Here is a 24,939-nt window from a genome sequence, read left to right as displayed (position 1 = left end):
GATCAATTAACTAATTTGCAGAGATCCGATATAAATGTTTCATAAAAGCTGCAGAGAGGTGCGAGCAAAAACACATTTCCTGCCCCATATAGGCTTTTTAGTATTAGTCATAATCTATCATCCACTTTCAGGAAATTGCCTGGCAAAATTGGTCAGTTTAAAATGTTGCTACATTTTCTATTAAATATGCCACAATTAAAATCAATATTCAAATATTGTCCATACAATATTTGTTGAATATACGTGTTCATTAATTATTAACTGATTATTTCTTGCCATTTCTTATCCTCCGGTACCAAAGTGGCCTGAAAAGGTTTAAGAGAAGATGTTTAAATCTGGCTGACTTTGACGTTTCAGGCTGTCAATCATCGTTAAGCAGCTCTAAAGCTCAAGGGTACATGGACAGTTTGCTCGTCTCTGCCTGCAGCCGGTGCTATACGTTAGGATGCTTGGAAGTTTAGCTGTCCGGTGGCCTTGTACGGTAGCGGGAGACGCTGAAAGACAGAGGCAGCGAGAGCAATGAATTTTATGGGCATGTGAGAATTGCTCTCTCTGAATCCTGTTTGTTTGCTCGCCCGTTTGTTTACCCGGACGACTTGAAACCGTCTCTCTGCACTCGAGCTCACCGAGTCCCACTAGAATTGTGGGGTTTTAAAACGAGAACTGGGCCCCCGACAGCCTCTGACATTCGGTGACATACAATAACATCGACTTGGGGGTTTCACCACACACAGGAGTAACAACTCCCCCATATATAAAGGCGTTGCCTGCCTAAATACACAGTGTCTTTTCATCCTCTCCTAGCTGAAGATGTCAGTTTACTCATCGGGGTTATGACTCCATTGAAGTATCGCCCGATAACAGACAGGGTAACTGGAAAAGTATGGATTACCTGACAACTTTGTCATTGCTGGGGCCTTTAGATAAGGAAATGGCTAGACGTAATAATGGGACGTAACACAGTATTTACAGAAAGTTTATGCATTTGTTAAAACTCAACATTTGCGTTTTCGAGGAACATTTCCTTGTTTACAGTTGTGATTTAAATTTGGTTTAATGGAACACATTCATGCAAATTATTTGTAATTCAGTTTAAAAACCTTCTAATGCAAACAAGCCTTTGCTACTATGGTCTGTGTTCCAATGTGCGAAAAGGTATTTCATGATTTTACATTAATAAAAGATAAATAGTAATTTACTTAGGGCCATTTTGCATAAATCCTAAAAAAGCTGGAGACACAAGACAACACAAAGGATTTTCTGTCAGCCTGTTGGAGCCTTTTGTACCTAAGAGAAGAGGGTTACTTGATGGTCTGTCAAAACACATCAGTGTCATTGCATATCAGCTTCCTGTCAAACTCTCTTAAGCGCCGTCAACATGCAATACTTAGCAGTCGCCGCCACACTCGGGAGCACCTCTCCTTTTGGCCTCCTGTGTCTCTCACTGACAGCGTCTGCCCCCCTCCCCCCCTCCGACTTCGGATGACGACTCTCGGGGACAACAAAGCTTGTAGCTCGGTGATTGATTAGCGCTTCTTTCAGCCAATTATAATTAATGCCCGGCAGGATCACATAAACCTGGCAAATGCTCCCCGTTCACTCAGGACATTGGAAGAGATGAATAACGTTAGCCGCATTGTCATATTTCCTGGTTTCAGTTGGGGGGGGGGAATGTCTTCTACATTTAAGCCCACGCAGAAAGCCACAAACCGTATTGAAGCTGCTTTTTAAACAAAACTCTGTTGGATATTTCAAGTGCACTTTAATTTGAATTGTGAAAATGGAATCCTGTGAGTTGATTGAATTCAATCAGAGCACCACGAGGCATACTTAAAACGGGTTCCTGCACACAACTGTCTGTGAAAATTCATTTCAATTCATCTTCCCTTAAGATCCCAATGCATGCGGCTGATTTTAAAGTGCTTCTCTTATAAAATAGGATATGGTCATGCTCCACCATACACACAGAACCTTTGCTCCGCTTGGAGATCACAGCAGGGAGGCCTCCTCGTTATCCCAAGAAGAAAGGCTTAATCCTGAGGCAATACAGTTTTACCTCCGCCTCTCTTTGGAAGACATTTAGAGCTGCCGATACAGCTCGCCTGGAATCTGTCAATCTAGACTCAAACATGTTTATTCTCTTTCTGTGAAACCTTTTCTTTTTGTTCTGATTAAATATACAGTAGCCCAGTCTCTATGCCACACACACACACACACATGACTCAGATAGGTAAATACATGATATTATAAAACTGAATGTGTCATTAATTAATCGTAATCCCGTTGTTATAGTTTGTTACATTAACTTTGAGAACATACTGTTCACTCGTGCAACTGCCTTTTTCAAACCTGCAGTAATGGCATGTCTCTCTCTGCATTTATTCCATTTTCTCTATACGCTTGTGTTTTCAAGGGAGTTGCTCCATATATTCAGAGTTTTTGAAGTACGGCTGTTGGCAAGGACATATATTAGGACTGAAATTCATTCGGAGACTTTGAGATGGAGAGGCCTTTAATGCGAGCGCTCCAGGCGCAAGCTTTTTTTTCTCCTTTTTTTTACACTAATACAGTTTTTGTGGTATAAAGAGAATCTGATGATGCTGAAGACCTTCAAAACATGTTTGGGTGTCTTACCCCTGCAGCCTCAGTTTTGTGTAAACACGTCACCACTGCGCTGAATCAAAACAAAACAGGCCGGCCGAGCCGAGGTGAGGTGGGACGCGAGTCACGGTTCGTCACATTCACAATGAAACGACTGCGCCAATTAGATTGCAATAAAAAAAATAAAAAAAGGATCAGTCCAAATCGTATATATATATATCCCCCTCAATACTGAAAGAATTAGATTGGCTCAGTCTGACAGGCAGCGCTCCGCTCTGTGCCGTCTGCGGAGGCCGAAGCCAGGCTTGTTCCACGCCGCGGGCCAAGGACCGCACGGTAACTACCGACATCAGAAATTAAGAAATAAAAACTCTGTGACCACCGTCAGGTTTGGCCCGGGAATGAATCAGCCCTCCGGGAGTCTTCCCAAACTCTCAGCGCCTGGCTGTGAAGCCCAATGTGACACTGGGCTACACAAATAAACAAGACTTAATTATTTACTGACTTGTCAATCAAAACCGTCACACTTATAAAAACAGTGTATGTATATCTGGATATATCTTACTTTCTGGCCTACATTTGGTTTTAGCAGCCCTGTTTTCAAACAGTATGTAGGTCAAAAAAAATAAAAAATCTTTATTATCTCTCTCTAACCAGGACATGAGCCAACAGCACTTTGTCTTCACTTCAACCTCATGACATCTTTCTGTTAACACCTTATCAAGGTCATAAAACACATTCATCCTACTACATCTGGTGAAACGCAAGCACTGCACACCCTCACTCCTCCTCACTTACCAGATGGTTGTCGGTTCAGATCCCTCTACTTCCAGATAATCCAACTTCTCCTCCATCTGAAATTCAGTGAATACTAGGGAGATGGTGTCCCCCGGATCCGCCAGGATGGTCCACTTACACTCCCCACTGCTGCCCAGGCCACCGGCAGAGTCACCGCTGGGGACATCGAAGCTGGAGATGAGCCCGCTGGAGCCCCTCAAGGTGCCACCACACGTGTCCTCCGCTGTCAGTCACCAAAGAGAAAAAAGCAAGGTATGGAAGGAGGGCGAGGGGGAGAGAACAGACACATGGTCTCTGGGTTATTTCAGGAGGTATTACTCAAAAGGTCAACATGGGGAGAAAAGGAAAAAAAAGTGGCTTCAGGCATAAAACATCTGTAACTGTCTCCTCAGATAAATGCAAACCAGAGAAAGACCAACGATGAAGACGATGTTGGAGCTGCCCCGGACATTTAGACACATAATTTTATTAGTTTTTCACACATCCACAGGTTGTCAAGTCCAGTATAAACAGCCAAGTCCAGCTCAATGATGGGACCAACATAAAACATAAGATTTAAAAAAAAAAAAAGGTGGCGAATGAATGTTGTTGTTTTTTTACAGTGGTAATGGGCAGATTTATTTATCAATTAATTGTGTGCTAAATATCTCTTTTGCGCTATTCCTCTCGGTTTCCCCCGATCTCGTCTCCTCCCTCCGTCCTACAGCCAGTAATTCATCATGGTGTCCTCCGAGCCCCCTCATGTTTCAGGAAACAAACAAATGGTGATAAATAGGGCTTATAATCCTGTGAAATTGTATATTTATTTTTCTCCTACGTGGGAAGCACGGCACGTCAGTCGAATGTTAATGCGCTCTACCATAACAGTGGCGTGCTCTCTTTTCGCCCCTTCTCCCCCCCCCCCACCCTTTCTTATATCTCTCCATCTCCCGCTCCCTCACTCCATTCCTCTCCTCCGAAGCCCTCTCAGATTGTTCTACTATTACTCGCCACCCTCCCCTCCACCTCTGAATCCGTTTTTTTTTTTTGCTCCCCAAAGAATTCTAATGATGGCAGGGCTTTCACAGTTTTCACATCATTTAAGACTAATATGTGACACTCAGCTGTGCCAGCTGAAACCTTTGATGGCTCAGCGCTCCACTCAGGGCTGTCAGAGCCGTCAGCCGGGGAACATTCCTGTAGGCTGCATTACACAATTGGTCAAGGAACAAGGAAGCGGGTGTATGAATTCAAAAGAAGATAATAACTAAATAAAAGATGGGAGAGAGCAGGAGCTGCTAGTTAACTTGATCCATGTCCTTTGACACATTAGCTGTAGCATAGCAACTGATCAAAGTCTTCATAAGGAGGGCAGAGATGGCATTGATACTCAGTGCGAGACCTCAATGATGTACACACACACACACACACACACACACATGATTCGTATCAACGGCAGACTCATTTGCAGACGATGTGGAGACGTGATTTGTTTCTGGTTTCATCTCCACCATCAACGCTTATCCTGAGTGACACATTGTTTAGGGTGGGGGGCAAAGAGAGCAAGAAAGAAGTGGTGGAGAAGTGTTAAATAATGAGAGGGAGGTGAGTGTAGCAGAGGGGATTGAAGACAAAACAATATAAGAGTGGAGAGCAAATCAAGAGAGAGAAAGAGCGAGAGAGAGAATAAGAAAAGGATACAGAAATGAATGGGAGAGGGATTTGAATTTTGAATTTTGAGACCAAGACAAACACAGGAGAACCAAAGTGATGGAAATGGAAAACAAATTTAAATGTCACAGAAATCTCAGGTAAGCCTAAAAAAACGAACGTGTCTCGGCAGTCCAAACCCACTGATGAAAACATGTGTACCAATATATCCTCCTCAATCCTGCCTTTAAATTGGAATTTAAAACAAAAAGAGTGAAATTGTATAATGCTGAAAACACACCAGAGTAGCGGCTCAGTGCTGTGTGACGCCTTTAAGTCGTACTTCATGCTCGTGGTACTCCGGTGATGAGATAACTCCAGTTTAAGTGATTACAAATAGCTTTGCTTTTGTCAACTACGCCGTCTGGTAGAGATTTAAAAAAGGAAAATGTCCATTTAAAAGTGCCTTTCTCCATGTTCTCGGTCAATGTGTGCAGCAGTGTTAAGCCCCTCCCAATGCAAAAATGAAATGCTGTTCACGCATTATGAAATCATTGGCGGCGTTAATGGATTGCTGCATTAACGTGCCCAGCCCTAATATATATATATATATATATATATATATACATATATATATATATATATATATATAAATAAATAAATAAAGTAAGTGTTGAGTTGAAAGACATTCGTTTTTATTTTTCTACTACCCTAAACTACCCTTCAGTGCTCAGGATGTGTTTGAAGCTATAACTAAATTGCATATGTACTTGGCGTCTAAAAAACACATTGCCACTTTTTCATATTGTTAAATGTGGAAGGAAAAAAAACTAGCACAATCATTCGAGAATCTGGAGAGCATCTGTGGGGCCTCGGGGCATTGTACAATGAAGCTTGATATATAAAATCGATCAAACATTAACACACAGCAGTAAGACTCGATACTGTAGATTTTAAATTAGGCCTCGAGGTGCGTGTAGACAGTGAGCAGAAAACCGCAGGGTGCCATTCAGCACCGTCTATGTTCTAGTTCTGACTGGAAGGCACAGAAGCCAAAACGTTGCCACTGTGGCAAATCAGAGAGAAGAAGAAGAAAAAAAAAAAAGAAACAATAAAAAAGGCTCTTTCAAAACCGTAAACAGAAATGAAAGGCCTTCTTTGTTCCTCAGATCTTTTTAACACCAGAATAGGATTCTGGAACAAAAAAATAAATAAAAAATAGCTCCGTATATAGTTTTCTCTGAAGTGGTTTCCATGATGACAGACTCGCTCGCTCTCTGATCGTCTTTGAACGTTGTTCAACTCGGGCGGCGACGGCGTGAGCCAGGTGCAAACAGTGTGAGTGACAGGTGTAGACTGAAAATTATAAACGCGGCAGTGGTGACTAACACACTGACTGAGAGCAACTTCGCAAAAAAAAAAAAAAAAAAAAAAAAAAAGGAGATGCGTTTAACATTCTGACAACAACAAAAAACTATTTTCTATGTAAAGATATAAAAGGATATTGAAGTCTACCTGAGCTCACGACTGCTGCCGTGCACTGATCTCATACTCTGGTTAGCCAATCAGCTGTTTGAGCCGCCGGCTCACTGGCGACAGTTGTTGTGAGGCAATCAAAATCCCAACTACGTTTAATAGAGATCCTATAACTCATTGACGTGTTTACAGTCGGAGTCAATTTAATTGCACAGGAAATGTGGGAGCAATTTGTTAGTGCACGTAAACACTAAAAACAGGTTTTTTTGGAGACACATCCCATGCATGTTACTGAAATTCACGAAACCGGCAAGCTGCTGTCTGGGAACGCAAAAGAAAAAGTACAAAATCGTTTTTTTCAGCTTGAGCGTTTTTTAAATGGCTGTATATGTAATAATGCCTTACAGGGTTCCACATTTCATTGGAATGCGTTTGGCAGCATTTGGGGGTGCAGCGTGCCAATGAGGTTTAGTGACTTAAAAAAAGGAGGAACTGGGATGCTGGGCAACGTGTTCCCTAGCAAATCATTAGAGCGGGCTCTGGATTTAAAAAGACGAAGGAGGACGCGTTGTCTCTCTTTTAAAAAAACGGTGGCGGTGTAAAAAAAAAAAAAAAAAAGGAATAAAAAAGGAAGATGGTGGCGAGGATTAGGAGACTGCTTTAGCTGAGCTCATTTACATCCCCAGCATCAGCAATCTAATGCTACTTGAGGAGGGATTAAGCCTCTCTCCCTTTGACTTTGATCAGATATACAACACTTGTCTTTCTACTCAGAAAAATTCACCCCCCAAGGATAGAAGGAAAGGAGCTCATGTATAATTTGACACTATACCTTAGGAATTATTACAAGAGAAAAACCTGTGTTAATGCAAAGGCAGTGGCTGTCGACAGTGAGTCACTCATTTGCTCAGCTGTTATGTTAAATATTGATACGGTTGAGAAGTAAAGAGATAGATATATACAATGACTGCAGAGATACAATGTCCTATTGCGTCATGCATTTTGACGTATGTAATTGTCAGCACATAATGAAAAAATTACAATAAAGAGGGGGACGATTCAATGAGCAAAATGGCACCACAGCATTAGGGTGAGGGATTTGGTCATTTCTGTTTACAAAAAAAATTATGATATTCACATCATATAATTATCCTGAAGAAATCAATGAATATTGAATACGAGGATCACCTTGGTAACCTAATTCTCACTCTCACAACGGATGCTTGTTATCAGCCTCATAAAGTGAGTGTAAGGACTCCTGGCAGCAGCTTGGATATTGAGCCATTTCGATATTAGTTCTAAGTGCGGGGGACAATTTAGCGCTCACTCGGACTGAAAACATTTACACTTTGAGTATCAAAGAGTGGAAAAGGCGTCTTTAGTCCAGTCGCATTACCAGATATGGAAATGTAGTAAAAAGGAGTACGTTTTTTTTCTTCTGTGGCCTAATTCTCTGACTCTGTTGGACAGCGGCTGTCTCAATAGACCGTATTCTCATGTTACCACAACGTCCGTGTTTGTTGTCTCGCTGCCCGGCTTAATGAACGTCCGGAGACAAATTAGATGGAAGGAATCAAAATGGGCTGGGAGGCTTGGAAGGTGCAGTAGCAGCTCGCCATTAGAATGGCCATTAATTCTCCATCCCACTGCCTTTCTGCTTGGAGTTGATGCGGCCTGTTGTTTTCACCCTCCACTTGTATCTACTTACCGCTCTCTGTTTTACTGTCAACCTTTCAAGCTCTATTGTCGCATTTAAAAAAAAAAAAGAGTCATGCGCAAAGGATGAGCACACATTTATGGTTGATCTCAACGGGTTAACACCTGGCATTACAGTAACTATAGTCACTATATAAATAATATATTTATTATTACGGGATTCCTATAAACATCAATTCTGCTTTTCTCAATAATAGAGAACAAAAATAAGCATGATGGTTATGTGTGGGTTGTTACATAAGGAACAAAATTAAGAAATGAAATACTAAATTACATCACTTTGTCCGTACTGATTTCTATGCAATTAAATTATAATTGACAACTGTCCAGCAAATATACTTCTATCTGATAATTCCACAGTTTAGTAGGTTTAATGTTTGGTCAAATGTGGCTTCATTATCCTTAAAAACAGTGTTTTTATTTGGAATTGGTATCATCTCCCTGCCCCTTTTCTCTCATCCCTCCTCCATTCCTCTCATCTTTCTGTCAGCCATTCACACAGAGGACATCGGGAAGTTGGATGAGGACGGAGAAGAGGACTGGGAGAAAGATGAAAGAGAGATGGTAACAAAAGGAGGTGACCGGTTCGAGAGACCGAGGTGTTGTGAGACGGTGGGGGGGGTGAGGGGGTGGATGGTGGATTTGAGAGAGATTTTGTGTTTTGCTGTGTGTTTAGTGTGAAACAATTGGTGATGAGCAGAAAGGGCAGGGTCTCCGAGGAAATAAGATCAAAGGACCATCTGCCCACATACAGGAGCCGGGCTGGATTTAGTTGTGCGTGTGTGCGAGTGTGTGTGTGTGTGCGTGTGTGTGTGTGTGTGAGAGAGAGCGAGAGAGGCAGACAGAGAAATAAAGCAGGCCTGTAAAGGAGGGATGTCTCTGGCCTTTCAATCGGGGCTAACACCATCCTTAAAATGGAAAGGAACCCTTTTTTTTTTTTTGTTTCCTCCAAACTCCCATCAGTGTATGAATGGGTGAATTATGACATGTAGTGCTAAAGTGCTTTGAATGGCCGGAAGACTAGAAAAGAGCTTTTACCATAAAAATGCATTACATTTATTAAAGTCAGTTATTTTCCTGCTTTTCATCTCAATAAAAAGATCTCTGCTTAAATAAAGAGGCAATTGAAAATACACACAGATTTACTCCAAAGATGTCCATGTGCAAGATGTTGGATTTTTGAAGAAGGCTATTTCAGTATACAGCAATAAAAAAAAGCACTTCCTGGGGAATTGGGGTAAAGGGACGTAGGGCTGTCCTTGACTGAGGAAATTCTGAAAGAAAATATAAATATATATATATATATATACACACACACACGCACAAATCATCAGATCTGTAAAACTGAGTTCCTCCACAAATAATCCTGCAAAAGCTCCACTGTAAATCTTGTGTTTACCATCGATTGCTCATTAGTTTCTTGGAAATAAGTCATCCAGCATGAAAAAAAGCATAAAGAACAACTAATCAAAGAGATTGTTTAAGGAGCCGTATTTAACATTACGAGCATTATTGAGCAGCAAACAACTATTTGCCATGTAAAGACATAGAGGAGTAATGTCCACCTGAGCAGAGGATGAAGTCGCTCCCTCCTCTGCGTTTGTCCTTATCTGAGCTTGCTTTGTTTACAGAGCCCGGTGTGCTTGAGCGCATGTTATTGCACGTGAGCGTGCACGTTATTGCACGTGAGCGTGCCCCACTGGTTAGCTCATGGCCGGTTACAGCGGATGAAGCCGTTCAGACCAACAACGTCGTCGCGGAAGTGATCGCCCTCACCTTCCAACTGCCCCCCTCAGATAAACCCTTAGCGTGTTCCAATACACACACACAAACACACACACACACACACACACACACACACCATTTAGTTTGTCCCAATAAGTGAAATACAAATACCAGGATGTTTCCCTACGTCCGGTCGCATTTTGCAGTATGCAAGCCGGCATGCTTCTCCTGGCTATTCTGACCCACAATCCTTTGTGCAGCAGATACAGATATGTGCATCAGTGTGTGCGTTTTAAAAGGGGCAGCTGCAGTGTGTAAAAAAGCAACAACAAAAAAAAGGAACGGTATGCAATTTGCAACGCAGCTACTTTTAGCTCCGTCAGATCTAGTTTGCACTCAGTTAGCGCTGTTAGCACCGTTAGCTATGAGCTGTGTCGACGTGTTGGGTCAATCAAAAATGCTCCCGATCTCGCACCTTTAAACAAATGCGGCGAATAAACGTCGTTTAAAAGTCCAAATGGAGATTCTAGACAAGACATTGTAACATTGATGAAACCTAATTGGCCGACACTACGCTGCTACCAGTGATTGCAGTTCAAAAAACGTTTGAGTCTACATCCCGAGAGCATCTGCAGTGTCTGCGCCTGCCTTTCCGTATTTTGAATACATCATGCCAAATGATAACACTCAGACCGCCGTACAGACATTGTACTGTAGCAATGCTGATAAATTACAAACTATAATGACGTTCCAAGTCCCGACCTATCATCGCAAATTCCTCTTAACCGGCACAATGGCTTTCCACATATGTCATGGATTATTTGAGTCATGACAGGTCTCATCTAAACACAGCAAGGGATAAACGGCATGGTATGAAGAGCACCAGTCAGTCGTTCATCAACCAGCTGTCAGCAAGAAACCATCATTATGCTACAGCGTCTCTGTTCCTGGTGGTTGAGCAAAAGAGCTTGCTGAGACAAATTACCGATGCACAGCATCCTTAAGGGTTCAAATCCCGGCCAACACGGTATCTCTGAACACGCCGGGGAGATTCTGAGCAGAAGAAAAAAACATTACAAAGCTCTCGATTACAACAAAAAAAATCGATTACACCTCAAGCAATGCAGTCCACAGAAACTTTTTAGTATTTTAACACTGTAAACTAATCTTGGCTCATACTGTTGTTTTTTTAATAATATTCAAGCAGTCTGAGCAGCGCGTGTTGACTCTTTTTTTTTAATGTGGGATGTGAAGATTATGTGCATTATTAGATGAGATGGCTGGATTTGCTTGGTGAAACCTACCGCATTTCCAAATGTCCCGAGAGATTGTTTACGAGAGGACAGTGCTGCATAATTAATTGATTTGTCTTTCGCATTCACTTGTAAAAAGGTTAACAGTAAAAAAATTTAAAAAACACACAGCCAGCCGTATGCCATATATTCCATTTCTCAGCATATTCAACCTGAAATGCGAGTGGAAAAGGCCCACAGTTTCAAAAGGCCCGACTGAATGATGTGGCTTCTTCACTTTAAATCCTCCAGGCTGCTTTAAGTACACCTCCTGCTAACAGAATTAATGTATTTATAATTATTTTATTAACCCTCTGAACCATGGCGGATCCAATCAACTTCTTCAACATGATTAAAATCACTCCATCTCATCAGACTGCAACTAAAATTTACAGATCTAAAGGGGGACCTTTGCCAGACGTCAATCACACGCCATCGAGCTGTCAATCATGTCAAAGCAATTAACTTGAAGCAATTCATGAAAATCCGACAACAGGTTAAAAAAAAAAAAGAACAATCGCATGCTCATTTTAAATGTCTTAGGGGAACCCTAAAATGTGAAGATAACATGTGACCACAGTCTTTGTTGCACAGTTGGCAGCGGCAGTAATATCATCTGCAGTTTAAATGATGTATAACTCAATTTAAACGATGAAAACGCTCTTACCTCTGCAGATTGGCACGGGGAAGTCCCACACGGACACGCCGGCCGCCGTGGTCACACAGGTGAGGAGTGAATGGCCGTCCAGGACGTAGCCGGTGACGCACCGGTAGCGGATCTTGCCGCCTACGTTGAACTGCGTTCCATTCAGGATGCCTTTGGGTGGAACCCCCGGGTTTCCACAAGAGCTGCTTCTCAGCTCTGGAAAAATAGACGGAGAAGAGCGTATTGTTAAGAGAAACAATGTGTTGCTGTATAAAACGTGTACCAGAGTGTTAAATTGTGTCTCTCGTCATGTGTCCAAAGCAATAAGGTTGTATTTTGTTTTTTACTTTTAGCGACATACAATATGTCCATATTATGTTTGGGATTGTTAGTCATCTTGGCTTAAGTGTTGGGAGCATTTATTTAAATGCTAAAAGCTAGTAAATGTCAGCGCAAGGCTGACATTTATGTCATCGCTACTCAAATGCTGCAGAGCTGAAATTACCTAGGGAAGATGGTAAAAATGTCGAAGTGCCACAACGGCGTCTTACCCATTGCTTTACATTAAGAGTTGACAAAAGAACAAATGTATAGCTGGAGGCTGTAATGGTGGGGGGAGAGACCAACTAGTGCACACGCACAAAGCCCAAGGACGGAAAAGGCAAGGTAGTTAAAAGAAAGATGGTGAGATAATGTGAAAGAAGCTACGGCTATATCTTCCTGTATGGTCCAGCTTCTTTACAGTTGTTACAGAATTCATATTATTTTCAAAAAGGTAAAGAAATCATCACAAAAAGGAATATATTAGAAAAATAAATTACAGCACTGAATGTGCACTAGAGTCTTTCAATTTTAAAGAGCGCCTATTATCCGATACCCATTCTGCAGTAGGCCGGTATACTAACTAAATATTTTCCAAACTTATATACTCCTTCATTAATAATGGTACAAATAAAGATTTTTGGAACGGTGAAAAAAAAAATAATACTTGCATTCCTATTTTTTTAGGGTTTATATCTTGGCAGAAACACTTTTGAAGATGGCATATTGAAGTTTTACATCTACCACGAAAAAGCAATTCCCAAAAAATAACGAGCACCATCATATTGTGCTTATGCGCCCACAGAGTTAAAAGTGCTGATGATCAATGTATTCTTTTGCAAAGATCTACAGTAAGTTGTGATAAACAGGCCTGGCTGGGCCTGTTCCTCCACCCTGTATTCTTTAGCTTCAACACAATCTTCCAGTGCATTTCTCTCCTCCATCAGACCACCATAACTCACTCTGCAACATGTCCAGCCCGCAGATTTGTCAGTTAAATATTTCCAATAAGCTATAGATCATTTTAGTAAAAATTAAATGGTAAAAAAAAGAATATCCACACTTAAAATAATCAACTCAGACATGTAATTGCATTATTAAATATAAAGAATATAACTTAAATAAGCTCAGATACTTCATTTACTTCTCACTGATCACGCAGTCGAGTCAGAAATCTTATTTTTTGATATGTGGCATCTGTTTTGTGTGCAAATTATTCCAACTGGCAAGCCGGGGGAACAAGAAGGCATTTTAAAAAACCTACTCAATCTGTACCAGATGGATCTATGGACTGACGGAGAGAGATAAGAAGATGTATATTGGAGGAGCCTAATCCTGAATGAGAGGCTGCATTTTCTAATACAGTAATAATTTCCAGGATTCATTTTTTGAAATCCAATTACTAATCCACTTTACACTGCAGATGCTCACGTAAACATCCCTCATACATATGTATCTCTATATGATCTCAAAATGAATGCAAAATTAATCCTGCCGGCTGTTTATTCTTCTATGAGCAAAATAAAATAACACAATTGCTTGATTGACAGCTTGTTCGAGTGATGTTTTGGTGAGGTGCAAGCTGAGGGGAGATCGGGCCACACACAGTGCAGCACTAATGATACTTGGCCAACGCAAGGGGTGAGCGGTGAGAAGCAGAGTTGAGAATGCCAACAGGTTTGACACCTGACCAGGGCAGATGTCGGGGGGGGGAAGAGCAGCAACACCGTCGACTAAGAATTACATCAGAAAAAACGTGAAAACTATTATGTACACAAAGTTTTGGTCAGGTTTTAACCACAGCGGTGTGTTTTACTTGACATTCAGATATGTAACTGACAAGGTTCCCGTCTCATATATAATCCATGGGGCTGTGAATATTATATGAGGCACATTGCATAATCCATACAAAAAGGGTAAGAAATAGGTGGGAAAAAACAGCATCCAGAAATGTGGTTGCTATGAATATTAATACGAGGGTAAAGACAACACAAGCTGGAAAGAACGTATGCATCCCTACGCAGTGCAGCATTGTGTCATCATGGGGGTTATGGAGCCTGTGGAATTTAAATGCAATTGTTTGAAATATTTAAATTTGAGGGGGTTGAACAAAGTGTGACCCGAAAGGCAATCTAAATATCTAAGAACTCCCCACAGTTACCCTTTTCCACTTTTAATGCAGAGAACAGCCAATGAAGTTGCAGAAAACATTTGAATCAAAAGCATCTAAACCAGACAGAAGCTCCATTGGTCAGGTTTGTGCACAACTCCCCGTTTCCCACAAAGCCTTCCATCACACCAATAATGTTTGACTGGACAGGTTACCCTTTGAGGACGATGATCACTGGAGACTACCAAAGGCACACTGTGCTTTACCTATTTAACAACGTGATCAGCAAGAGCCTGGCTGCTGAATTAGGAGGCCAAGCCATCTGTGGATGACTTATTAGTGGAATTATGTGCCAATTATGTTTAAAAGGAAAACAACGTTAGGTTATATGCATCACATACTGTACATTTCAGGTTGGAGCTTTCCATTGTACAATATTTTGGTTGACAACATAATCGGGCAGAGTTTTAGTAATTGTCACGTTGGCCTATATAAAGCCACATTCACTGTGGGTGGCCATCATAGAGAGGGGCGAGACGGTCTCTCCTGAAAGGCATCATAGTGTTGGTTGTACACACCAACAGTGCTTCATACCTTGGATAGACGCATCTGTAATATACATTGCATGAGATGTGCTGCTGCTAAACGAGTGTCTTGACTGAACTGCTGTGACTTGGAGTATAATCAAGGGCTTAAAAGTGTGTGTGTTGCAAATCATACAGTGCACGTTGATTGGAATTATAATTGAACCTGCCAGATGTTGCTGGGGATCTCAGACAGATTGCACTCAGCCAGATAAAACTATGATAACATATAAATTATTTTACAGGATGACGCCACATTTTTCCGGGACATGTAATGGTCTTTAATAATTTCCCATGGATTGTCTATGCAAGGGGACGATGACGCTGAACAACTAAAAACATCCTACCTACGACAATACTAGCATCTGATTCCCTGGTTACATAACATTCAGACTGACGTACAGAAACTACAATACATTTATTGTTACAATCATTGCTTTTGCCAAACTATTTTAGGGAGCAGCAGAAGTGCAAGCAAAAGCAATAGTTTTGGAGAAACTCACCCCGGGTCACTAATAAAAAGATGAATAGATGAATCTCAGCGTTGAGTCATATTGCGAGTCTCAGACAGACGTGGCTCTTGAATTAATTCAAAAGACGTGTGACACACATTTGAAGCAGTTGGCTTGAATACGGCCTCTCGCTGTAGACCAAATTAAACTGTGCCCTATTTGACAGCTACAGTAGCTGCATGTCTGTAAAAAAAATAATAAATGAAGAAGTATTATTCCAAAGTACTTTGAATAATAGCCTGCACTTAACATTGAATCAGGATTCCCACTTTTTACGAGGGTTTGAAGAGCCCCCTAAAGAAATCAAGTGTTTTAGATACTTGTTAGCCATGAGCTAACAAGTGCTGCTGTCTGGAGCACCTTAAGTAACTTGTTGATGTAGCTGAACTTTTGGAAACCAGCTGCTCCTAAACACCAGGGGCTGGTGCCAAACCTCATCAAAACCTGTACGTACTTCACTTCGAGAGAAAGAAAAAAAACTGCTCAAGGAGTGCTCTTAAAACGCACAAAGCTCCACCCACTCTACAAAACAATGCCCGGTTGAATCATAATACACCGGAAGCAATCGTTTGCGATGCCAGAGAAAGTAAAATACGAACGATGACGAACAAAAACGCCACCTTTGTAAACTAAACAAATGAGAAAACACGAGCGGTTGTAAATCTTTTCCAAAATGTGTCAATCGTACAAGAGACCGTCAATGCATAAAATGCAACATAACCAACATTTCAGTGAAAATACCCCAGTTGTGTTAATTCTGTCATTTTGACAAACCCAATGTTGTATGTTTGAGTGGCTTGCATCATCTCTCATCGCTGTGGCAACGAGTGAGGTATGTGTAACTCGTAAATGAGCAAGTTGGGTGCGAGATTTCTCTGGGGCGGAGCTATTTAATTTCGCCTGCATATCTAATGACGCTGTAGCCCTCAGAAGAAGATGGAAGTTTTGAAGGAGTGGCAGTTGTTTGTGAGCACGCGAGCGGCACACTTCCACCACAGGAGCCGCCTGCAGGCCGCCTGGCTGGCTGCTTCACTGGCTGCTCAGCTGGATTGTCATGCAGGAGGAGTATTGACTGAACCCATGTTGGATCACAGGGCAATGCACACACACACACACACACACACACGCAGACTTTTCCAACTCATTGGTCACTCTGCATAGCCACAGAAGGACAGATGGAATTATTTGGGGAGAAAAGATGATGTTTTTTTTTCTGGGTCACCTGTCTCTCAAAGACTTTTTCCAAATAAAAAAGGGCAGGTTGAAATGGCATGGAGGCAGGTTTTAGATGTTTTTCACAGCAAACACACAACCTTCAACAAAAGGGCAAGCAGATAGCATTACTCTCAGCTTGGGACATGGACAGACGCAGCCTTTCTCCATCCCTTGGAACGCTACAAGCAGCAATGGCCGTTGTTTGGTTGTGTTGAAGAACCCCCCCCATATCTCTTCTCCTTAATATTGCTTGACAGTTTTAGGCCTTGCTCAAGTGTTAAGATTGCACAATGAGAGACGGGTTATCTTAGAGGAAAACAATGTATCCGTAATACAATTCACAGAAAGTTGCAGCTGGTTTGCATTACAAGATACTTGATTAAAGATTGACAGGCAGCTGAGAAATTAAAATTCAAACTGGCCGTGTCCTTCCCCGTGTCCTTCGGTACGCACGCGGATTCAAACTCACTTTGTTGCAGTCATGATTCAATCATACACGAGCGTCTTCCAAGCACACCCACTTTTCAGTCTAAAGAGGGAGCAGCTCGCGCATATTCGCGCATACGATTTTTTCTAACCACATCAGCAAAACAAAGGAGAGACGTGAAGCGGGCGACAGGCGATGCAAACGACCACATTCGATAATCCGCGCTGTGTATGTGTGGCGCTTTTCAATTCAGATGACAACGATGATAACGGGTAACTTGTCGTGTTGACATGCGTTGATGAATCGCACCGGCATCTACTAAATCTCCCGTAGCGCCATCATCGGATGGTTTATTTACATCGTTGCAAACAATACACAATTTGTTTTGGAACACATCGTAAAAAATAAATAGCGCAATCATACCAAGGATTTCTGGAAAGGCGCCCGTAGAGGCTGGAGTACATAATACCATACATCTTAAGATTGTTGTTTAAATATTTATGCCGTGTGCTGAGTACCGTCTTGTATCACAAGGCCATTAAAGAATGAATGAGTCATAAGCAGCTGAGCTGTACATGTTATGGTTCAAGTAGGGCTGGGTATCGCCACTGATTTCCCAAATCTATTGGATTCAGATTCACACGGTCCCAGTTCGGATATTTCAGTTACAACAAACGTTGTTTGGATACGAGAGAGAGATGCTCGGAGAACTGATGCTGTAAATTTGTACAAGAAACCCCCCGACCTGGTCTATTCGGAAATGCAACCAGGCATCTGCTTTTTAGACTTTACGACCCCGTTGCACATAGCGAACACGAGTCGATGAAGCAAACAACTCGTGAAAATGAGATAGAAAGTGGCCACGGTCGGGGTTCAAGTGTAGCCACGTGTTCACGTATTTGTTGTTGGTATAAGAGCAGCACCTCGTGTGGCCGCAGCGAGTGGGTGTTTGAGAGAGACGGTGATGGAGAACAAAAAAAAAAAGTTGTCTTTCGTTATTAAATGTAAAATGTCACATTTTTCAGCCCCTCTACACCGCTGCTTGGCGGTGCACTCAGTGGAGAAGCATGTTTTGATTATTTGCTACTTGGTTTAAAGCTCCACGAATGCATGGGGGGAAAAGCCACACATTAAAAATGTCGATCTCAGGGTTTTTATGAATTGATATCAGATCATTCAAAATCGGAAAAAGATTTATTCTTTAATGCCAGGGGTTCTTAACCTTTTTTGACCTTTTCAAGTACTAAGTGGCCTGGGGCCCATTCAAATAGTAACACCGTAATGGTTTCACTAATTGATCTCCCTCTGGGTTTGATTTGTATTCAATAACTAAATCAAATCCTCTTACAGTTGAAGAAGCAAACACCTGACGCAATGTGATCATCACAAAGACATGTGTTAATCATGTGTATGTAAACCTGCAACAAATCAAGCTAATACAAGAACAAAAGCTCAAGTCAGGCTTATTAACACAAAAATCACTAATAAATAGATTTCGCTAGAATAAAAAAGAAAACTGAGAAATAGAAATTTGACACAAAAATAATAAAATGGATACGTTAAAAATAATACGTTTCAAATTAAATAAACTATAAATAAAATTGAATAATGTGCAAAGGAGAAAGATAGCCTTATAATCTGCGATTATCTTCATGTTTTCCTTTCTCTTGAAAAACCCCACCGGCTTTCCCACGAGCTGATGTTTGGTCTCGAGATGCCGCTTTAGCTTTGAAGGCTTCAGTGCTGCGTTGGTGGTAGTTGTTAGCACACACACACACACACACACACACACACACACACACACACACACACACACACACACACACACACACACACACACACACACATTACACACTCTGGGCTCTGGCTCTGCCTCGTCACCTCCGTTAACAAAGCCCTACTTAGTGAAGTCGGGATTGTACGCAAACATTTAGACTTTTTGGGGGTTTTTATCACCACTTTCTTCTTAATTGTTTCGTTTTAAATACTTCTCCATGACTCTCGCTCCAGGCCAGCGGCTGGCTGAGTGTCTTCTTCTGCTTATTGGAACTTGTAAAACAACCCGACTGACGCATTCTCATAATAACAGTAATATCTCTGGTGTCTTCAATTGATAACTTAAGCGGACCCGCGGCCCACAGGTGTGCCAAACTGAAAGTTGTTTGCGGCCCAGTCTAAATACGACCAGCCCACAGCATTGGCTACAATCCTTTATCCATACAACTCACCTACACTACACTTTTATAAAAATGTATATGTAATTTCATATTATTGTATCTATCACAATAGAGCAATTGTTCTGTAAATAAAACAAAGAAATGTTTTACATAACAATAGCCTACTTTGGTTTCATCACCGGTGTCACATTCAGCCACGGCACGGATTTTGCAATACCGTCATAAACACACACACACACACACACAATTGGGTTTTAGCGCACGCACACACACACACACACACACGGAGATGAGGGCGATAAAACTCCGGATGAGGTACGTCAATCCCACACCGTTGATACCGTCAGTGGTTACATACACGCTGCCGCCATTCTGTTTTGTCACGGAACCGCTTGCTTTACATTTTGGCGCCCACGTTGACAGGCTGAGGCTCCTCGTACGCATGTGGTGTCCACACACACACACGCACACACACACACACACACACACACACACAGCGTCGCTGCCACTGCCAGGTCTCAACAGATCATTTTCACTTGTCTATTTTTGCTGAGAAAAAAAAATAAAACAGGCGACACACGCCAATTTATCTAGATGAGCTTCCTGCAGCCTCAGTCCACGTGTCTTTTGTACAGTGCTGTTCAAACAGCATCTACACGCCGTCTTTTGAAACACTCTCTCTTCATGTGGGTTAATATGTAAAAAGGTTGCGTCATATTTGTTTTTGTTTTTTTCAAAAGGTGTAAATTCTCAGTGTATGCGTCATAGCTATTTGGAGCCAATTAACACACTCATTTTATAGTTTTTTATGCTTTAAATTGGCAATAGAGCAAAAAACTTTCATTTTGCTATACCGTGATATAATACAGTCACTGCAAAAAAACTTAAAATACCGTAAGATAAATCTCAAGTCATAGCTCCCTAAGCGTACAACGTCAAAAGTTATTATCTTCTTTTAACTGGACCTTTGTTGAGAACAAAAAAGCAAATAGACCCTTTTACAGTTTCTAAACAATGATGACTAGATGCATCGAATCTTTTTATCTATAACGTCAGAGACTGAGTTTTAATATGAGCACTACAAACACAAACCAGCAGTAGTCGAGACATTTAAAAGCTTGCAGCCATAGATGCCGCCGGTGTTTCGGCTCAACTAGTGACCCTCAACTCAACGTTGCTCGTCGTCATGGCAGCTGTTGGGGGGGGGGAAGAAAAAAAAAAACAGAATATGTAGGTGTCCTGTAAAAGCCTTTTGTCAATTTTTAATGCACACTCTATGTGTTTATTATTTACGTAAGTCACAGCGAGCAACCACGGGACGCATTTGGCAGAAAGTCACCAGGTAATGCGGTCACTCATTAACACCGAGACACCCGTCGCTCTGAAATAGTCACGATGCTGTCGGGAATCATGGAGAACTTGAGTCCTCTGGAATATAACAGAACATGCAACAAGCAAACATGGTGATGCCGTTAAGAGTTTTAATTCAATATTTAAAAGCTTGCCAACTCGTCCGGATGGCTGGGGCAAAACCCCTCCTCCGTGAAAAATGGCTCTATAAATACCACCAAGACTTCAGTCTGTACAATATAAAAATACCACACATTTGTAGTTTAGACCCAACAAGAGAAAAAAGTGTGAACAAGTAACCAGAGTTCTCCCTCATCTTGGGTTGGTTGAGATGCCTCCTCCTGCTCTACTTCCCTCTCCTCTTCCGTGTCGGCCCAAATGACTTCACCTTGCCAGCTGCAGCTGGATTTGCGATATCACGCAATCACACAAGAACAATGAAACTCTCTACCAGTGGACATATTTCCATCGCCACACGTTACATACCATCATATCACCCAGCCCTGTTCTCCACTGTCCTCATTGTGCTTCAGTAAGAAAGAAAGAAGAAATAAATGTACACTTTTATTGATCCCCGTGGGGACATTCTTCTCTGCATTTGACCCATCCTGCAGTGGGCTGCAGTGAAGCGCCCCGGGGGAAAGTATCGAGTAACAGGGAAATATCCGCACCTCAAGACATCCAAATCTAGTTCAAAATTACACAAGGACAAGGTTGCGGCAAAAGAACGAGATCTAATTCAACCGAGCCTCTCACCGGAAAACTAATAGAGAGACAGAAGGAGAAAAAAAAAACGAGGAGGAGACGCAAAGCACAAATGGGCAGATGGAGAGGGGAGAGGTCCTCGAGTGGTCAGGTCTGAGGCGGGTGATACGGATGAGGAGGGGTTAAGGGGGATGGAAAAGGACGTCGTGGAAAAGGAGGGGGAGTGAGCCCGTTTGTGCAGGAGATGGTAAGGGAATAAGACAGAGAGCCATGAAACAGCTGAAGGATATTGGGAGCAGAAGGGAAGGACGGGGATACTAGTCATAGAGACACATGGGCAGGAGGAAGAGGGAAAGGCAGAGGCGAGGTAGGAAAGGAAAGAAGAAGAGATGACACGGACAGGAAAATAAATGAGAGCACGTGAAATATCATAATGAAGGCATGGAGAAAGAAAGAGGAATAGAGACGGACGAGCGAGAGGAGGAAAAGAGTAGGGGTGAGCGAGATGGTCACAGAAGGATAGTTCATATTTAGAGCGCTCCCCACTGCACTCGGCTCTCTTTCAACACAGATAACTCTGTACATCCATTAGTTCAACTAATTCCCATCGCCATCTGCCATGCAATTTCAGATGCACCTCTGGTGTTGCAGAAAAAGGTTCAGGAATTTCGGGGGGGGGGGGGGGTTGTTGATTTGGAAAATATGAGATTGGTTTGCTAAATTTGAGGTTCCTAGTGCTTCCATAACTCAAAAGTGGAAGTCCTGCAGGAAATCATGTCCCCCTCTTAAGGATAAATGTGTCCATGTCTCTTGGCTGATGGATTTTTCTTCTAAATGAAGACCCAGTTTAGGAAGAGCTGATAGTAGTCTCTGACTTCAAGTCCACGTATCTCTCATTTTTCAAATTAAAAACGGCCATTTCTAATGACAGTAGTGCAGAAGTGCAGAAAAATGATGGTTCTCTTACCTTCGTAAGCTCCCTTAAATCCATGGGCGCTTACTGCAAAGTCACTGGTAAGCCTCAGTGAAAAAATGGAGCCAGAACTGGTAACAGGCGGTGGGATGGTAAATCCTGTTAACCTGCAGATAAGAGAGAGAGACAGCAGTACTGAATGTATGATTTGATTTATATGAAATTACAGAAATGTGCTAATAACAATAAAAATGCATTGGTCAGTTGTAACTTGAGCCAAATTAAATTCAAGACAAATGTTTTAATTAAATCCATGTCATGACATTCCAACAAAACCTGCATAAATTAAAAAACCAAACCACACCTGGGTTAGTAAAACATCTGTTAATTGTGTATTTGAATTAGATAAGCGATCAGGTGAAGGGGCTGTCCATACATTTATAAATGCCTTGAGTTGAGAGGTGTGTGTTTGTGTGTGCACCAAAATGCAAGGACACAGAAAGCCTGCACACCAAAGTAATCATCACTAAAAAATAATGATACAATAATGACTGTTGACAGACCTCACACGGCTGGTGAGCTTGTGCTCTGTAACATTTTGTTTGTGTGCAATAAAGCCAAACTGCTCTGAGAATTGTGACGCAATTTGCCCACCGATAATACGCTACAATACAATCAAAACCCAAGCGAGAACATTCCCCATTGTTGGGATTGGCGTTTGAGGGCCGGCAGCTCCATTGTAACAGACCGCTTCATGCCTGCATTTCAAATTAGGTGCAGATCCAAACAAATCCATTTACTTTCACGGCGTCGTAAACAAGATGTGCTGCTGACCATTCCTCAGTGGCAGTTGCTGATGTTCTATCGACCTTGCCCCGCTGTAAGCCAGGCTTTGTAGCGTGGATATAACTTGTGCATGAAACAAAATGTCTGCTTCCCTATAGCACCCCCTTGTTATTGTCCAGTGCTAGTTGTGGGGGCTGTATGTGGGTCTGCAGCCTCGACTTGACAATAAGCCAGGTGAATAATGTCTGAACAGGGCCAAGTGTGAAGAAACAAGAACGTCCTCTTGTGACAGCGAAGAAGAGGGTGCTGTATTTACAGCTTCAATAGAGTTTCCAATTACAGCAGTGTGAACTGTGCTGGTCCTTGCACTAAATAATTACCCTTTGTCGCAGGTGCACAGCATGCCAAGATACTGCAAAAAGTCAATTGCGACATGAGGCAATTTTGAATACATATATGGGGGAAACAGAACTTGTTAGAAGCTTAATCACTCACATGAGAAGTGTAGTAAAATATGCGCGCTATCATGGTTGAAATGAAAAATGGACGCAAGTGGCATGGCCTGTGCATCACAAGGCTTTGGTGACGTTAGTACACAAAAACACACGTTCAAAACACAGGAAAAAACATTAGCTTTTTATGGTTGTACCTATTCTTTTTTTTTCGATGTTGTTTGTTTAGGCAATATTCAAACTGGTCATGTATCACCAGTATCAATTCGCAGGCCCCCAGACCTGGTTGCGTGTGCACGTAGTGTAGACCCAATTATTTACAGACGTGATAGAAAATTATAATGTCAAGGAAATCACTCGCGGAAATGGCAGCGCCTTTTAATATCCTAGGATCATTAGAAATATGGCTCCATTCGGAGGTCACATGAAATTTTCAAGAGTGGACACATGAGATTGATCTGTCGACAGCTCTGTGCTTCTGTTCATAAAAGCCTCATTGAAGAGATAAGTGTGTGACCCTTGCCTTTCTCTCTGGTTGGGTGCTTTGGCATGGAACTAGCAAGCCCTCAATCTTTCTCCCTTTTCACTGAAACACAGTTTGATATCATGTTGGGATAGTCTTTAAAATTAGGCCCCATTTGCCCAAAGTCTGGGGAGGGGGGATCCATGGGGGGGCCCCAATTATTGGCTGAGGCAGAACAGAAACCACAGAACAATCAGTGGCTACAAAACACATGCTCGCACAAAAGATCGATGCCACCCACCGACACGGTCGCAATGCAGTTACACAATGACTCTAAAAAGTCTTGTAGTGTTGTAATAGTTTTTATCTTTACTTGCATATGTTTATAAAGAATGTCTGTTTAAAGTATAATACAAAAGAAGGATATGATCATTAATAAGGGATATTATGAAGAATGTATTAGGAAAACATAGAAGAAAGTCACTGTATGTTTATTATAACTGTAAGAGGATTCAAGTATGAATGGAAAGTATTGATCATAGGGGGCGGAGTTAAAAGGGAGGCTTCACAGCTGTTTACAGGCAGAACTATTTTGTTGCAACACCTGAAGTGGAAAAGCTACCGAAAGTAGGGGGAACTATTTCGGAGTAGGACTGTTTACGTTAGCGAAGCCTCCCCTCCGGTGAAGCGATTAGCAAAGTAGCATGCTGTGTTGTTAAGGGTATTGCATGCCACAGTACCAGCCAATGGAGTGGCCATAAGCCCATTGGGTGGAACCATTGTTCGTGGTGATATTGTCCTTCTGCGTGGACGAGACAGACAGCTAACTATTTAGCAGAGTAGCTGCTTATAGCCTGTGAACTCTCGGACACATGGACACCCCTCGATCGAGGACCATACATGTTGCTGATCATATTTATCATTAAATACTCTATTATACATCATTGGATTCAGGACTTTCTCTCCGCCCGAGTCGCTCAAAGTTTCTTTGAACTTAACACCTACAAGGATTTCTGAACGATTGGGACGAATGAAAACGGA

The 24,939-nt window shown here is 41.9% G+C and overlaps 1 protein-coding gene across 1 annotated transcript in view; it reads right to left on the bottom strand.

Moving 5' to 3' along the window:
- LOC117745212 (CUB and sushi domain-containing protein 3-like) overlaps positions 1-24,939 on the bottom strand; it is a 185,303-nt gene that overhangs the window by 133,557 nt on the left and 26,807 nt on the right. The window contains 3 exon segments of the mRNA XM_034553370.1: positions 3,400-3,622; positions 11,905-12,099; positions 22,252-22,364. Coding sequence (XP_034409261.1) covers positions 3,400-3,622; positions 11,905-12,099; positions 22,252-22,364 — 531 coding nt within the window.

The sequence above is a fragment of the Cyclopterus lumpus genome, chromosome 16 (genome assembly GCF_009769545.1).
Source record: "Cyclopterus lumpus isolate fCycLum1 chromosome 16, fCycLum1.pri, whole genome shotgun sequence".
Lineage (NCBI taxonomy): Eukaryota > Metazoa > Chordata > Actinopteri > Perciformes > Cyclopteridae > Cyclopterus > Cyclopterus lumpus.
This window is presented reverse-complemented; position numbering and strand designations above follow the sequence as displayed.